General features: G+C 36.3%; 1 protein-coding gene across 10 annotated transcripts; it reads right to left on the bottom strand.

The window, feature by feature from the left end:
* Nucleotides 1-4,349: 4,349 nt before the first annotated feature.
* On the bottom strand, nucleotides 4,350-17,841 carry LOC129796970 (putative transcription factor capicua). 10 transcript variants are annotated; one of them, XM_055839138.1, is made up of 21 exons: nucleotides 17,569-17,841; nucleotides 15,248-15,661; nucleotides 14,605-15,168; nucleotides 14,233-14,463; nucleotides 12,972-14,026; nucleotides 12,792-12,910; nucleotides 10,899-11,564; nucleotides 10,261-10,832; nucleotides 9,525-9,896; nucleotides 9,319-9,453; nucleotides 8,988-9,216; nucleotides 8,551-8,919; nucleotides 7,985-8,262; nucleotides 7,683-7,911; nucleotides 7,394-7,612; nucleotides 7,104-7,320; nucleotides 6,879-7,033; nucleotides 5,298-5,468; nucleotides 4,957-5,228; nucleotides 4,751-4,862; nucleotides 4,350-4,652 (listed from the first exon to the last, which is right to left on the bottom strand). In XM_055839138.1, the coding sequence occupies exons 2-21, from the start codon at nucleotides 15,392-15,394 to the stop codon at nucleotides 4,603-4,605; spliced, it is 6,162 nt and encodes a 2,053-aa protein (XP_055695113.1). In that variant the 5' UTR covers nucleotides 15,395-15,661; nucleotides 17,569-17,841; the 3' UTR covers nucleotides 4,350-4,602. The 10 variants fall into 10 exon arrangements, with proteins under 10 accessions (XP_055695113.1, XP_055695112.1, XP_055695121.1 ...); XM_055839137.1 differs by having other exon boundaries at nucleotides 14,233-14,466; nucleotides 17,623-17,822; XM_055839146.1 differs by having other exon boundaries at nucleotides 5,298-5,429; nucleotides 8,641-8,919; nucleotides 9,385-9,453; nucleotides 14,233-14,466; nucleotides 17,569-17,822.
* Nucleotides 17,842-18,416: the final 575 nt, after the last annotated feature.

Consider the following 18,416-nt stretch of genomic DNA (forward strand, 5'->3'; position numbering starts at 1 on the left):
TTTTTTTTTGTATATAATTCCACATTGTGATGTATCACCGGGACATAAAACCCTATAAATTTAATTAATGACCCTTTGTGACATAAACTAATTTTAAAGCCTTAAAACCTAAACCAAAAAGGCTCACATTAATCACGTCAAGAAAACAACCATCAACCTTAAAAAATATTTCGAAAATGACGAACTCTTGAAAGACCCAAAGTATTGAAAAAGCACAGAAAATCCCTTTTTAAAATATTTGTTTAAGTAGTATATTTCTCCTGGCTCCTAAGATTTTTAATTGATTTAAATGAAATTTTCAGGAATATGAATTAGTTCTAAAGGTACCAAATCAAAAATTTTGGAAATAAATTTTTCGTTAAAGAAAATCCTTTTCCACCATTTTTACCTCGACTCCATCTTGTTTTTTTTTCTATTTTTTTATGTTCTTCCTTCTGACACTAAGGTAGATTTTTTTCAAGATCATCTGGATGGATTTTGATGTAATAAAAAGCAAACCAAAGAAGTTGATATATCCAATATATCCAATTACTGAAAATTGATTTTCTTAAAAAAAAAACCAAAAACAAAATAAAATCAAAGCATGCTACTGTAATATTTTTTTTTATTTTCTTTTATAGCATATATTTGTTGTTTTTTTTGTTATCATAAATTTAAACGTATTATTATTACATTATCTAACTTTTTTTTTTGTAATAATATAATGTTTTTCTTCCATTTGTGTATATTTTTTCACCTCAATTTTTTTCTCATCAAATAACAACCAATTGATTGTATGATTAGATATATATAATAATTTACACTTTCGCGTATATACTTTTGTGTTTCATTCTCTACAATGATATTTTTTCTTCTTCATTTATTAATAAATCTTTAATGAAAACCATGTTCCAACATTGCCCTAAATTGCATTTTGGGTTTAATTTGCGCGCAACAAACACGGGATGGTTCTCAATAAATGGATTTTTTTAAAAAACTTCTTTGTTTCTTATCCTGTTGACTGCATCGAATTTTTTCTTGCAGTTCATTTATCCAATGAAATTTCTTTTACGACATAAATCTTAATAATTTTTTCTTCTTCATGTTTTTGCATAATCCTACAAATTAATTCGTTTAATTCCACATTCGTATCCTTGTAAAAATGTCGAAGTTTTTTGTGAATTAAGTATTTGGGGGGAGATACTTTTCAAACTTTTCTTTTCAATTTCTTTTTCATCAATATGTGCTCATTTCTTCGCTTTTGTAGAATAGCAAAGAAGGGCTCCTTAAACTTGTTTGTGTATTTCTATCAAGGAAAAGATCTTTTAGTCACAGCAACAATTTTTTTTATTCTTACAAATTCATCATATTCATCTAACTTGGGCACAATGAAAAAGTGGAGGACAGTTTGTTTTTTTTAATGTTTAAATTAATGCTTTATAGAAAAGAAAGAATTTTCCTTCACGATATTTGTATTATTTAATTTTTTTTTCTCATAATTTTTTTCTTCTTCTTGTAAGTGTGTAAAAATAGGGATATTTTTTTCCTTAAGTTTGTCATTCGATAGAAGGGTCCTTGGAGTTGTTCTCTCTATGAGAAAAATATTCTTAATCATATATTGTCCATGAAGTAATCGTATTTTTTTTCATTTCTACAGAGAAATACTTTTTTATTCAAATTGAAATAGTTTTATGTGAATAAATTTGTTCGTTTTTTTTAACATTTTCGAAACCATCATCCAAAACGTTCTTCTTTACTTTTTTATGTTGTTGAATTCCAAAGAGTTGTGCTTCTGTGAAATCGTTTTTCTTTTAAGTAATTTTGGGAAGTGCCTTGAATTTGATCACATTTTCATATCGAAAATATAAAATAAAAAGTTACAAACTTGTGATTTATTTTTCTTCACTAATATCAACTATCTTTTTCTTTCTTTCTTGAATTACATTAAATTGTTAATTATGTATGCTTTTACTAATTTTATCTGTTTAATATTTTTTCTTTGTTTGTGTAACATCAAAGTTATTCTACTGTGCATTTGTAAAAGTATTATTATTTGCTTACATTTTTTTGTTTTTTACTGCGCCTCACTTTTCTTCTTGCATGACTTCAATGGAGGAGTCGTTTTAGTTGAATTAACGCCTTTTTCCATGAAATATTTTTGAATACATCATCAGTTGTCCTGTTGCGAAGCATTAACATTTTCTCACAATTTTTTTTTACTTTAACAGAAATTATTTAAAGGACATCTTTAGTCGTTTTTCTTAACGAGAAAACAAGTCTATTAATGCCCATGAACTTGTAAAAAGTATCAAAAATAGCCAAACGCATTTTAAATTTTGGGATTAGTTATGGAAAATTGACGCAGGCTTGTCCAAAAATGCAAATAATGACGTCAGCGCTGTGTTGTCTCTTTAAACATTAGAAACATTCGCACCGATGTTTCATTAGTGAGTCTTACAGCTATGTCTGAAATATTTTCATTAGAACCATGATGAGATGTGGAAGTTCACAAGAAATTCACTTTCGGTCTCCAAATAACAAACATTATCTAATAACTTTGATCAGAAATTGAATAGTTTTGGAAGAAAAGTGGTTTCAAAAATATCATGTCAGAACACACTGATGAAACATAAGCACGAGTGCTTCATACGTTTGAGGAAGCAAATCACACAAAGATTAGATCTTGTTTGCATTTTAGTGCAAATTTGGGGTTGTTTTCGGGGGAGTAGTCAATAAAAAGAACGATGTTTAATTTTGCGACGCGTTTCGGCCAAATATATTGGTCATCATCAGGCCCTACACAACAGAAAAGGTACAAAGGTATTTACAGTGTGGGCTCTCAAAGAATAAAATTAATGTGAAAATTTAGAATTATGAAATGCAAAAATTTCTTTTTTTGAACAAAGAAAGTGCAAATCTTTGCCGATTTTGTACAGCTAAACACAGTAGAAAATTGAAGTTTGTTTGGCTCTATTTATCTTTTTTTTTGATTCGATCAACGTTGGTGGAGCCGTTCTGTATTCGAACCAATGTCCATTTTAATGCGAGCTTATTGCTTTGTCCATTGCTCCATTAACTCCTTAAAATTGTATGCTTGCTGTTCAATAATAAAAAAAATTCCATGTTGGTCTTGCGAAAACTCCGCAAATTCTTTCCAAGCATTTTCTTTTACAGAAAATGTGTTTATTAACCTTTTTAGTATTCTTTATCTGCAATCTAGAATGAAATTGAATCTTGAAACTTATGAGAAGGGATTGTACAAAAAAGTTGTGAAAAAAGGCGTTAATTTCTACATTGGAACACTAACCTGACCATCATTTTTTTTTCTACACTAAATGCAATGGGAGACATTGATTTGAACAACTTTTTTTTTCATGAGAATAAAACTTGGCAGCTAACTCCTCCGATGATTTATTTTATAAAAACAAAGTCCTCCAGATCCTGATCTACAGTTTCTAGATACTATATTTCATTTTTCCATAATGCAGTATTTAACATTGAAAATGTGAATTGATTAATGTTTATAATATGTAAAATGTTTCATGTTTTTTTTTTCTACTCAAACCAGTCCTCCTTATTCTTTTAAATTCACGATGAATGAGTACTACCAACCATCTTCAAAAATTCTTACCTTCTTAAATATGATTTGTTTTTTTTTTATTAGAATTTTCTCGCGTTTTTCATTAGCATAAAACGCCCAAAGTTTCAGTGATTCTCTACTAAAATATTTCTTTAAACATTTGTTACCTCTTTTCTCACATGAGACGATGCTAGACAAATTTTCTCGACATTAATTTAAATATTTTTTGTTGTTTTCTGTTTCTCTACACTTTTTTTTCACTAAATAAAAACACTTGCAATAATGTCATTCAATTGTGAATGATTGTACATAATTTTCCATCCTCAACACTATCAATATATAGGAGATTATATGTTTTCTTTTTCACTTGATCCTCATTTTGTCTTTCACTCTATTTAAATTTTTCTAATGTCTAAGTTTGTTTCTTTTTTTCTTTTTCATCTAATGTCAATAATTGGCACCAATTAAATTTAAATATCTTTTCAACAACAAAAAACGTTTTAAAAAAAGCATTTTTATAAGTAAAAATAAAAATTTATAAATGAAAATGAGTGATTTATATGAAAAAATATTGCAATAAAAAATGTATAATCATTTTAAATACAAAATAAAATGAAATTAAAACCATTTCTCGCAACACTCCTAATTTGTCTTGTGAAGCTCAAAAGTTCCTTTTGGCGCATTAAACCGTCGTTTTCTTTACTTTACTACACACCATTTAGCACAAATCTACGTGAATTTGTTTTTTGTTCCTTAAAATTGCAAAGAGAGATAGAGGAAGAGAGTACAATAATTTCCATTGAAAGTTTATTTTCATCAGTAAGTTTTATGATGTTACTGTATCTCGTTTTAATATAAATTCCTTGTATTTGACCCATAAATTTGGTTGTTTTTTTTACTATATAGTTACGTTATATTGCTAACGTTTTTTTCTGTATATAAATCTTACGTTCTGTTATGCTTAAAAAACAGAAGAAATTGTGGGAGATGTATCCTTAATAAAATAGAAAATAATAATCTTAATGATGAAATAGAAAATTATTTTATGGCTGTTGAGATGTTTGTGTTTGTTGTTGTGGTTCAGCAGGAGAACCTGAAATAAATATTTTTTTGATAGCACACAAGTTTGGGATTTTTCTTCTTTTTCTTCAAAATTGTAAAGAAAAAAAATCCCTTCTTATGAGCGCTTACCAATGTCATTTGGAGTAGCTGGTCCATTTGACTGTGCCATGTACTTTTGCCTCACTTCACGAATCTTCAGCTGAAGACTTTGCTTTGTGGGAAAGATGTCATTATGGGCCAGCTAAAGATAAAAAAAAACATTTTTTTTTTTAAATAATTTGAAGTTTTAACTTGTCGAGAAAATTCTTAAATCTAAAGAAAAAAGAAAATCTTACCTGGAAACTATTTGTTGCCTGAGAGGTGGGAAACCAAGTGCCATGTTCCTGAAACAACTGCATTACAAGTTGTCTTCGCTGTTCGAGTATCCGTCTATGTCCTTTCTCCACTGGATCTTGAGCTCCTGAGCCTGCAGATCCACCACCCACCGCACTACTACACACCGATCCAGCACTCCCGCAAATTGTTGCACTCCGTACAGACGATGCACTCTGAAGCGGAGTCTTTGGCGTTCGTGGAGATCTATCGGTATCTGCACCTTCTGTAGCAGCTGAAATAGCAAAGAAAACTCCATCATTTGTCCTTCTTTAGAGACACCAATGGACAATGGAAAACATACCTCGTAGTTGATCAATATTGAAATCAGCACCAAAGAAACGATTGCCAACAATGTAGGAGGCAGATGGTGTGGCAGTTGATGCTGCACTTCCCGCTTCGGACATTTCCTCATCTGCCACAGCAGCAGCAGAATCTGGAAGGTAGAATTGGAAGACAGTAGACCACGGTCTTACTGCAGTACGATTGAGGATTTTACTTCAAATTAAACTTACAAATTAAATTGACAACAAAATATTATTTTTGATTTTTATTTCGGACAAAACAATTTATTTATTGAACCAGTTTAATAATGTTAACCTTCCGTACGCCGCATGAGGGGTACGTGACGGACCTCAGAAATTTTTACTGACTAACCAAACAGTTGCTTAATTCGTGAAATCTAATTGGTTCCTTACTATATACTGAGTAGTTGTTGAGCCTTTTTAAAGAAAAATCAATAATAAAAAAGAATTCTTACATGTTTTTTTAAAGATATATTTTTCCATAGAATTTTGATCATAAAATTAATAATTTGGACTCAAAACTATTCCAAATGATCACTTTATCAGAAAATATTTTTTTTTGGTCTGGAAAACGGTTACTTTGGAGAGAGAAATGGAAAACGTGTCGTTAGATTACACAAAAAAAATCGTCAGTAAGAAACATTTTTTTTTCGTTTTTCAACAGTTTGAAATTCTGTTTTTTATTAAAATTGAAACTAATTAAACATTTTAGCAGCTTTTGAATTCCAATTTGTAGCATTTGAAGCTTATTTTTGGTTTTTTTCGGTCCTAAAATACTTTTTCTCTTTTGTGTTTTAAAGGATCTATATTTTTTTATATTTCCAGTTCATAAGTTCATAAAACCGTAAATGTTTTCTTTTATAGAGCATAAAATGTAAGGTTAAGTGCAATATTCCAACTAGATTAATCTATTGTATTGTAGTCAACCTACGTGTAAGTATGAAATTATTTACAAATTTTGGAATTTTCTCCGGTGAGCGTCGGGTAAATTCAATTCAGCAATTAAAACATTTGAATTGCCAGAGCTTTCGACACACTGCGTGTCATCCTCAGTGGCTATTAGATGAATAGTCTTTATTGATAAAAAAAACAAGTCTTTATTTAGTTCACAATAAATTATTTTTTAGATTAATCCAAATCGGTTTCAATACATTTTTTTTATCAAAATTTTTCTGAAGATCTTTAGTTTAAAAAAATAACTTTGATGTAATTGTTAAACTGAAATGATTTACTTTTATCTCTTAACGAGAAGCTGAACTGTTTCACTGTTTGAAAAATAAAATTCTCTTTCTGAAACGCCACTTCTATTACCTCATTTGGCGTATTGAGGGTTAACCAAAATTTCCTTTGAGGGGATCGCAATAAAATAACTTTGTTTGGTCAAGAAGTTAAGCAGAAATTTTTTTAATTTAACTCGCGTTTACATTAATTTCTATAATTTTTATTGTTGTTTGAGATAATAATAAAAAACTAAAAATATATTTAAAAAAAAAAAACTTCTTCAAACACTTAACGATTAAAGGTTTAAATAAAAAGACGAATAGAGCTAAGACAAAATAAACAAATAAATTAAAACTTACGAGCTTTGGCCAAAGGTTGTGCCTTCTTGCGGTAATTCTGTGTGAAAACACGTGGTGAGGATGCAATTGAAATTGCGCTTGGTGATTGGCAGTCTTCAGGCTTGAATTGCGGCAGCGTTTGGAATTTCTTCTCAAAATCAACTTGCTTCAGTACACTAAAAAAAACGGAAATTTTATAAATCAGTTGAAGAATAAATTAAAACATTCCAAACTGAAGCAACTCACTTGTCCATATCATCACTCTTGATCTTCTTGAAGAAGGATTTCTTCTGTTGTGGCGACATTTGCCCGTGAACATCATCAATTGTGGCTGATGTTGGTGTTGGCAGGGATGAGGGTAAATTTGTGGTGATGTTATTATTTAGCGTTGTTATCGGTGTCATGCTCATTGTTGTTGGTGTTTGTGGTTCACTCACGCACGATGTGGAGTTTCCATTTGAAGCTAAAACAACAAAGAAATCAAATAAAGATGTTTGTCTTTAACAAAAATATATTTTTTTAGCATCAATACTCACTTAAATTCTGCCTTCGCTGCAGTGGAGCCTTCCCCAATTGCGCAGGTGTTGGTGCAAGAACAAATGTTTTCTTCTCTGGTGGTTCGAAATTTTCAAAATTCTTCTCCTTCTCCTCATTCCCCAAATCACTCACATCAATGGATTCAGCTGAACTTGATTTTGGTGTTGCTGGAAGATTTTTAATTCCCGGTGATTCCAATGGTTGTTGTTCTTGTTTAACTGCAAATTACAATTTCATTTATTTATTTTTTCTTTTCATGAAATGTCTGAGTTTTTTTTTATTTTGTACCTTTCAAAAGACTTTGAGTGGAGTAATTTTGTGTTGATATGAGAAGATTCGGCATTTGCCCTTGAATAACATACTGAAGTGTTGGAGCAGATGCTGCAGTTGTTTTCGGTGTATTGGCAGCAATTGCTTGGGCTTGTTGAGTATTGAGAGCACCTGCATTGCTTGTGAAAATTCTCGGTCGTTTGTGCATCATATATTGATTTTCCTCTGCAACTGGGACTAATGCAATCTGAATGCAAAAAAAAATGGAAAATATTTAGTCAGAAAAAAGTCCTTTTTTGTCCTACAAATTGAACTCTCACCTGCTGATTCCCAGTGACAGTCCACATAATGGATTTCGGGCTCATAACTTGTGGTGGATTTGATGAGGAGGTGGGTGCTGCTGATAGGGTGGCAATTGTACTTGGATTTATCATGAGTATCTGCTGCGATGGAAGCTGCGGCTGTGGAGCTGCTGCTGAGGTCTTTTTGTTGCCATCACCACCACTCAGTGTTGCCACCAATTTACCCTTGTTGTTGGCAGCATCTTTGCCACCACACACCTCACCTGCTGTGGCCAAATTTGCATTTGCAATCAATTCTGAAAATGATGCAGGTGTCAATACAACATATCCCGCCTGTCCCACTTTATTCACACCACACATTTCTGTCTGATGGTTGTTATTGTTATTCTCAATAACAATTGTCTCATACACAAACGTATCGTCCGTTACGTGTTTCATTGCGGATGATGAATTAGTGGTATTAGTGGTGTTAGTAATGCAGGAAGAAGTAGTAGAATTACAAGTAGAAATAGTAGAAGTGATGAGTTGATGATCAAGATGATGGTGATGATTTTGGTTAGTGACACTTATCGCGACGAATTTACCTTTGTTGTTCACATTATTGTTATTGTATAAACTATCACCGGCACTCCCCTCATTCGGCGATTGTGCCCCACTGTGACGATGATGCTCACCATGTTGTGCATGTGCTGCAAATTCCTTCTTATGATACATCTGCTGCTGCTGTTGCTCCATATTCTGTCGTTGTTGCTCTGTTGCCGCCTGCAACTGCATTTGCTCATGCTGCGTGGCATTGAATGTGAAAATTGCCGAATTTTTATTTGTCACCTCCATGGTATTTTCCATCTTAACCCCAGCCGATTGCATTTGCACATTGAACTGCTGCTCAGCACTTGTTTGCTCCATTGAACGTGGATTCTTACTCTTCGGGCTAGCTGGCATGAAGGCGCCACCTTAAAGAATTAACGAATAAAATGTTAATAAAAAGACGTTTTAATTAAAATTAAAAGAAATTTCTCACCTGTTGGATGGAAAGTTGAGACTCCCGATGGATTTTTAGGGCCAAGATACGTAGGAATGGACATATGGGGATAATTGTACATAACATTCTCCATTTGTGATGGCAATTTTATTGGTTTTGGCTTGCAACGAATCTCCATGTTGCCATGCTGCTCCCTACTAATCCCAGTATTTCCAACAATATTTGTACCCCCAATCTGTGTCCCTTCATCACCACCCGCTTCATTCATCTACAGGGTAAGAAGAGAGCAAAGAAAAAAAAAGATATTTGATGAAAAAAATTACATTTTAGTGGGAAAAAGAAGAAAAAATCAGAGGTAATTTGTAAAAACCTTCTTATTCTTGTGTGATTCTTCCGAGTCATCACAATTCGGTTCTTCAACATCTGAATCCGTTACCTTTTCTGCGCACTGCAAATCAATATCGGCATTATTTTCTGTTGCACTCGCCTCCTCGGCTATCACCATCTACACGGAAGAAATAAAAAAAATTAATGAAACATTCTAAAGGCGGAATGTTTGTTTAAGAAACTAATTACTTGATCATCATCAGACATTGCTTCTTCCTTCTGCTCTGCCACAGAGGTGAGCATTGTATTAGTGACTGACGTTGTCCCATCAACTGATTGCACTTGAGTGGTGCTACTTGTGTCGGTGACATTTGCACCACCATCCTCCTCCTTCTTTATATTCATCGTCATCTCCACATCCTCACTAACATTCAATGCTGATATAGTCAGCGGGATAACGTCATTCACCTGATTCGTAGATGTCTCCACACCCGGTGTTTTGGGACTCTTCTCATCCAATGAATCTGCCCCATCCACCGAATCTGTCCTTCCACGTCCATCCTTTGTGGAACTCGATGACTTTCTTCGGTCCTTTGAGCACCATTTCCACTCAGGATGAGCCTAAAAGGAATTTTTAAAAGAAATTTCATTCAAGAATCATCATTTTCCATTGCTTACAATTTTGCACAAAATATAAAACAATACCGCACAAAGATAGCGTGGTGAACGTGCAAAGATTTTATCACTATACTATTACTCTCGCTATGACTTAATCTCCCTTCTCAACAACACACCTATAAAACTCTTTCTTATTATTTTCTCTATACCACACCACAAATATTTTGTAGATAAGGCTAAGAAAAAAAAATTACAAAATGTGCACGACATGTGAATGAAAGTACCTTCACATTCACTTTTCATCATTCATTGATACTTTGTGCGTCATTTTTGTAGACCTACATTATTTACACGCCGTTAAACTCACCTTGAAATGCGCTTCCTTGACTTCTGTAGCCAAATCATGGTATTTCCCCTTCTCATCGGGTCCCAATGCATACCACCATTCACCGAGAATCTTACTAACAGTCCGATTGTCCTGATTTGGATGCTTCTGATGCACAAGTGCCCGATGTCTCTTTGAAAAAATCATAAAGGCATTCATGGGACGCCTTATCTTTGCTCCCTCCTTCTTCATTTGCGGACTCTGTGGATCCTTTGTACTCGCTTCGATGGCACTACATGATTGTGTACGACGCGTTTTTGCTGAACATGTTTCTCCCTGCCCAATTTTTGGGAGAATCGTCGTATGGGAAACAGCTACATTCCCCACGACAAATTGGCTATTTGCCCCCTTCTCCCCATCTAAGGGGGAATCATTGTTTTCCGTGCTGCCAAATGGGCCGTGATTGGTGAGAAAATTGCACGGAATATTACTTCCATTCGCCATACTCGATGGTGGCTGAAAATTCTCATTTGTTGATGCACCCGATGAACCTCCTGATGCTTGAGGATTCTCCGGTGCTGGAGTCTCAAATACATCATCATCCCCTTGATCATCTGCAATGATTTCCAAGGAATTTTCTTCAAGGAACAATTAAAAATTTAAAAAAAAAGTCTCTTTACCTTCTCCATCATCCTCTGCGGTGGGTTCCGTTGACTCTGGTGGCGGTGGTGATGGGGCTTTCGTGCCGGAATTAAACGTTGTCTGCCCAGAGCGCACCTGGGGTGGATTAATAACCGGCAGAAGCGTGTGCCATGGATAGATGGAGTTGGGATTAATGCCGTTTTTTGTCTGGGGCTTCTCCATTGTGGTGGGAATGGAGGACACCACATGCCCTGAATCCATTATAACCGGCTGCAGGTGGTATGCGTGACTCGAGGCTGGTGATATGCGAATGACACTTGTTGCATGCCCAACAGGGGGAAGATTTGACGGCGGCGGTGCTGTTGTGACCTGTTGCGGCGTCGACATTGGCGGCTGCGGCTGATGATGCATCTGCGGCGGTGGCTGCGGTGGCGGCTGCTGCACAGGCGGCGGCAATGGCTGCGGTGGCCTCACTTCCGGCCGTATAACATGTGAATGCGCCGGAAGACAATGCGATACGGGACTTGGGGTATTTGCCTTCCATTTGGACGACTCTGACTGCGCAGCCGGACTCCCGATTGGCATAAAAACATTCTGACGATTTCCCACCGTTACCGGGGATTGCGTTGCATGAATCGGTGGGGAGCCATGATTTGTCGGTGAAGAGAATGATGGCGTAGCTGATCTCGAGCTACTCAGAGAAACTGCAAAGAAAAAATCAATAAAAATGCTAAAATTCTGCACAAAATACAAGCTCATAGAAGAAATAAAAATATCGCGTACACAAGCATCGAAAATAGAGCTCAGCTCCTGCAAGAAGATCCGCATAATTCATCCTTCGCGAAAATTCGTTTCAAATCTTTCACAAAATTCTTTTTAATTCACTTCGCCTAAGCTTTGCTCGACTCTTTGAGATTTCAATCGAAACTGAGCGTCACCATGGATGGGTACAAAAATCAATTGCACTACGCAGATTTATAACTGTTTCCCTTCTGCAAAAGTCTCTCAATTTCACTTGATTTTTTTTTTATAAAGCGTCTATCAATAAGTTTAAATGAAAAGAATTCAGAGAAATAATTAGCTGAAAACCAGTTCAATTTCCATTAAAATGAGATTAGTCCATTCTAAAAATAAAGGGTAAACTCTGTCAATGCACACTAGCGTCTACTTTAAATCAAAAGAACTAGGAGTGACGCTTATAAATTCTCCATAAACTAGAGACGCGCTAAAACAAAGAACTAATTTTTGTCAACTGATCACAATGTTTATACTAATCAGCAAGCACGTGTTTCTCACGATTTTTCAAACATAGAAATCTTTTTCTTTTCTTTCTCAAAACTTCCAATTCTTTCTTTACACAACTAACTCAAATAATTGAATAAAATTGAAGGAACTTTCAGGGATTCAAAAAGCGCCAAGAATATTTCTTCTAAAGACATTAAAAACTCGTTCTCCTAATTTGTACTAACGCTTTGCCCTAATTCAGGTCAGCTGGAAGCCTAAACTACCTGTTTTTGAAGCATTTTTAACCTAAAGCAAAAATGGAAATTTTGCATTTGTACATGAAAATGAGTTTACCCACTTTCCATTGAAAAATTCCTCATATACGAAGAAAATATCGAGACACTTTGTAATCTTTCAGAAGAATAAGAAATTTTACGTCATTCTTTTCATTTTTTAAGCAATTCTTTTCTTTTTCTGAATTACTGAATCTTTTTCAATCATCTATGGAATTATGCATTAATCGATTATTTTCTCAAAGAATGTCATGACCCATACACCATTGAATAAATTCTTTTCATTGGAAAATTATCACTAAAAAATATAAATTTTACACCCACAATATAGTTTGAATTAATAATAAAACGATTTCCATTATCCGATTATTATTTTCATGATTATTCGATTCTAAGAATAAAAATTAAACTTACCCAGCATATTTGCAACATCAGTCTCCTCTTGATCATAACGCCCAGCTACGCGATAATTTGGTGATGTTTCAGAATCTCTGGAGGTGTCCTCATCGGCTTGAGCTTTGCTACTGGAACGGCTAAAAAATTCATTATTTTATTATAAAGAAAATTAAAAAAAAAAACATTTTCAAAATTCACCTGGTTGGGAATTGATTGGGTCCTCCGGCGGAACGGAGGGAATTGCCTTTTTGACTCAAATGCCTCGAACAGAAGCCACGACGCTGAGATTCTTTGGAGCACGGATCATTGGAGCAGAGACGTCTCCATTGTTTCCCATTGAACTTCTTCCGTATGCCACTGGGTGTGGTGACAATATCACCTTTCTTGAAGCGATGCGGTGTAGCCGTTTGAGATCTTGGGGTAGCTGGCTGAGATCTGGGTGTCAGTCTTTGGTCCAATAAACTCGACGTACTACCACGACTCTGCATACTACTCCTCTTACTACTTCCGGACAATTTCTCCACATCCCCATCCATTGGGAAGCTAATATCCTCACGGCGTAGATCATCATCACTTTCGTAGTCGTCATACCGCTGACGTCGCATGTGCTCGTCAGGATTGGGGCTTGTGGTTGCTAATACTGACACACCGGGTGTTAGAACCTCCACGGAATTACCACTAACAACCCCACCGGGGGGTACATTTGACTCACCACCAGGGACATTTTGTCCCTGAAACGGTGATGTGGCCGTTGTTCTGTAGTACTCCTCCTGATTGTGCAGGATCGGTAGGACATGGTGCACCTGTATTGGGGGTGATGTATCATACCGATGAATTGGTGCACCGTAATTTGCCGAAGAACGCGAAGATACGGCCACAATTGACTTCATCCCAACAACATTCCGACATGTACCTTTTGCATAGTTTGCATAGACAATTTTTGTCTCTACATCCGCACCCTTATGGCAATTCGTATTACCACCCATGTTAGACATTGCTCCACTATTTGTACTGCTCATGGCATCATCGTGACATCCACTCTTCATTGCTTCCGTCAATTCATCCCACCACGGTGGCTGTAGAAGGCGCAAATCCGCCCTCTTGACAATCCGCACATCCTGGGCATTGTTTGCCATCTGCACGGTAAACTGCTTCGTATTGTTCAATACATCATTCACAATTCCTTCCACAAAAACATATCCCGATGAATCTGATAACTGTGACCTCACACATACGCGCATTCCCGGTGAAACCTACATGCAAAATTGTTTATAAAATTCCTTTCAAATCAATATTTTCTTTTAGTTTGAAAATCTTTAATTTTTTCCCCTTAGTCATTGCAAAAATTTGTTGAATAATTCCCATCGCTGTACAAGATATTCAATACTTCAGTTATAAACTTCTTATCGCTTAGATGGTGAAAAATGCAACCCAAGCAAATACTAATAAAGAGACTCACCGCAGCCACTGATGGACATGCATCGCTCACAATATCAAAACGATTCGCACCAAAAACATCCAATACTTTTCTACAGCATCCCTCTTCGCCATCCATCTTCACCACCACTGTGTGTGGCTGTTCGACGTCTTTTATCGACCCTGGTTGGTAGATATTCATCGAGATGTGCTTCAGCAAAATCCGATGATCACGCCATTCTGTGAGATCAATATTTGGCACAGCCGGCTGTAACTGCTGCCACATAGTAGACGAAAAAAAAATTATAAAAAGTTCAAATATTTTTACAAATTTCCATGTTGGTCTTGCGAAAACTCCACTTTGATCAGTGACTTTTCTATTCAGTACAAAAAAAAATAAAACTTTAATTCTCACCTCTCGTACTGGAGGAGCAGCGGATGGAGTTGGAGGGTCAACTGTCTGCTGCACATGATGGTATGAATTGGCATGGCTGTACACAGGCATTGGATGGGTTGTAAAAATGATTTGTGCCGTGGTCACACCATTGGATGTCGCCGTCACCGTTGCTGGTGTCATTTTATTGACAATCTCTGTGCTTGTCGCAGCAGCAGATGGAATTCCCTCCTCCATCTTTGCAGTCGAGTTCATTTCCTCCAATTCAGCCGGGTCGAATTTTCGCTTCTTCGGATGGAGTCTGGGTTGTTGTACTGCTGCAACCGAGGTGGTTGCTTGCACCCCAATCATGGATTGTTGCATCACTTTGTTCGGTGTCCCACCATCGGGTACGTACGTGGAATATGATGCCACAGATGTACCGGGCTCTGGGATATTTTTCCCACTACCAGCAGCAGCCTGACTATGTACCCCCGTAGTGGGTGTCTTGGTCAGAGCTGGTGCCTGTGTGGCTACAACATAAATTTGATGTGGGGTTTGCTGATAATTCACTGTACCCACGCTGCTTATCACCGAGGCCGGAATCTAAAGTGATAAAACATTTGATTTTTCCTATAAAATCCTGAAATAAAAATAATTAGGAATATTAATAGGTAATATATACCTCATCCTCTGTATCACAATTAGAAATATTGCCCTGTTGCTGATCCTGCGACTGTTGCTTGTCCAAAATGGGTATCTGGCGCTGTGCATTTGACGAAACAGGTACAGTAAAATTGAGACTACCCGAAGAATGTGTTGATACATGCATTTTGTCTGTACTGTTTCACCCTAAAATCTCACACATTTAACCACTCTTCCACATTTAAAAAAACTCACTGAATAATTTTTTTCTTCTTCTATAATTTCCCCTTCAAACAATATTGTTTTTATTTAATCACTTTTAATTTTTATTCATCTTACAAACGAAAACTTTGCAAGCTCCATTGAGAGACGACGACATTCTCTTCCACTCTCAACATGAAGTGAATACTATAAATCCACAACACATCTTTTTACACTCTATACAGTCACAAATCTGAAAATGAAAAGAAAAGAAGAAACTCTTATAAACATGAGAGGGGCAGACTTATCTTACGTTGTGTAGTGATTCTTAGGTGGTATACTTATCAAAGAATTTTATTGATAGAAAAAAAGACTTTTTAAGGCAAAAACGCGTAAAATTGTAGTTTAAAAGGCTAATAGAATATTTTAACTTAAATGCTTGATGGTGATCACTATGAAGGCAGTAGACTCACTTGAAGTTTTTTTTCTTTAATCTCTATTAGTTTGTTTTAATAATTTTCACCTTTTTTCAAGTCAAAAATTAGTGAAAATAATTTATTTTCTTCTATAGCAAAAAATCGCAATTTTTAAGTTTTCCCTTTTAGGTTCCTACTGATTCTGTGAGTCTTTGGGTGTATCTAAACAAATATAATCTTCGAAATGCTCTATTAGAGTTAATAAAACTGGTTGAGTTTTATCTTTAGGTTTTTTGCGTATTTTTTAATTAAAATCCATGTTGGTCTTGCGAAAACTCCACATTATTAATATTTATTTTTCCTTAAAACTACGAAAAAAATATTCTTGTAAGCCATTTCTGCGAGTTGAAGGGGAATGAAAGAAAAGACGGGGATTATTTTTACGAGTTGAAACTTGAGTAGAACTTTTTACAATAGCTGGGATTTTTTTTCTTAGAAAGAATACATGGACTACAGCAACCGAGAGGGAGACTTTTTAGCTACATATAGATATATGTGTGTTGTAGCTCTAGCTATCTTCCCGTGGGTACCTCCATCTTCAGCAGGGCAAGACGCGAGCAAGAGCGAAGCAGCAAGTGATTAACTAACTGACTGTGAGCTCACCGATCTCACTTGACGAAGAGGAGGGAGGAGGAGAAGAAGAAAAAAGGCACCCAAGACCAGTCAAATGGTGGGTCTGCAGGTAAAACACCTCCTCGGACAAAAGTTCAATATAACAATGTCGATGGAATAGAGAAAATACTCTCGCAGCCACTCTTGCAGCTACAATGTGTAGGCGACGATGGGAAACGTGTTTTTTTCGTAGCCATTGCGAGCAGGCTTCCTGGGGCTTCTAGTTGCTGGGTCTTTTTGGACACACCATCATCACATTCATTCCTCTATCTCCGGGGAAAAGTCACAATTGAGAATTTTCTCGTAAATGAAAAGATGCGTAATTTTTGCTTCAACTCTCAAAACGAACGAACGAGGTTGGGTGGAAAAAAGTCACATTTACCCACACATAGAGAGGACACAATCAATGAACACACACCACTCTGACACACGTACGAAGCAGCTCACTTTTTTATACCAGTATCAATGAATGAATGATGATGACAATGAAGAGGGAATAGAGGTTGTTCTGAGCTGAGCAGCAAAACTCTTCTTTAGCTCGCTGCTTGCACTGCCCGCAAGAAGGGAAAGAAACAAAGAAGATGAGACTGCCTGCCTGTCTTCCTGCGCACAAACAACAATCATTCTTGGTGACTTCACATCAAGATGTTTTTTTTCATGTCCCCGAAAATTCTCTCTCATGAGGAGGAAGTTCATTCATCGGAATTTCCTCCATCCCTGTGCGTCTGTCCTCCCGAAATCTCGTGTGCGCGTGAATTTATTAAATTGCAAGGTGTAGTAGAGAAATAAATAGTAGGAAATCGGAACTGTAGGACAAGGTTTTGCCCAGTTGCTACAACACACCATTGAACAGCGTCTGCATTGTGTTCTCGCGGGAATTGTTGTTTCCGAAGGCGGGGGGCGGAGGCGCGCACCATTGAACGAACGAAAAGAAATAAAACTGCATTGAAAAAAAATCATGGGAAACCAAATGCAGCTATGGGGCTCCACTAAGGAAGGTAGTCAGTAGTCCCTCCGGATACCCGCGTCACAGAAATCGCACGTAGTACGGAGGAGGAGAGAGAAAACTTACACAACAAACCCCCCGTGTATGTGAGAAAATTTCATTGATTTTTTTCCACCGGACCTCCTCACTACCACGACGATTCAGATGGGGCGCTCCACTTTTTCTGTCTATTTGCACTACTGCACACACATCACCATCACTGGGCTGCGGGGAGCACCTGGAGAGCGCACCTGGAGCCCCCGGGGTCACTTTTTTTTGCACAAAAATAATGGAAAATTAATTTTTCTCGTCTCCCCCAAAAAAAGACAACCACTCTGAAGTTGGCGAATGTCAAATTCCACTTACAATACCAGCCACCAGAGTGAAAACATGTCTCACTCGCATGTCACTAATGTTGTCTCCCTCGCACGCAGTATTTTTCGCAATTTTCTTACGCTTTCCGCTGAGTTTTCGCGGGAAAATCATGTTTTTTTGCTTTCGACGGCACATTGATTGGCATTAAAAATCCTGAAAGTGCATAAAAATCAGTTCCGGGAAAAAAAATGTCGTGAATCCTCAACTGTCAAAGTTTTCGCGAGCTCCTATTTATGCACAAAAGCTTCCCTGGGGGCTTCCAAAGCACCTCAAGGTGCTCCAGGAGCTCAAAAAATAGTTTTATGCACAAAAATTTCGGAAAAAACAAGAAAATCGCAAATCGTGGAATACAATAAAAAAAAGTCCGTTAAAGTTCAAATAGCACAGAACATCGTCAACATCGCAATCACATCAAAATAAACAACTAGGCCAGTAGAATTAGCGGAAAATTACCCCAAACTTTTAAATAAATTCGGCCTAGCCAAATTTTGCACCATTTGATTCATAAAAATATAAGAATTTTTTAAATATCTACGTGCATGTTCTAAAACTTATGCTCA

This window comes from Lutzomyia longipalpis, chromosome 1 (genome assembly GCF_024334085.1).
Source record: "Lutzomyia longipalpis isolate SR_M1_2022 chromosome 1, ASM2433408v1".
Taxonomy (NCBI): domain Eukaryota; kingdom Metazoa; phylum Arthropoda; class Insecta; order Diptera; family Psychodidae; genus Lutzomyia; species Lutzomyia longipalpis.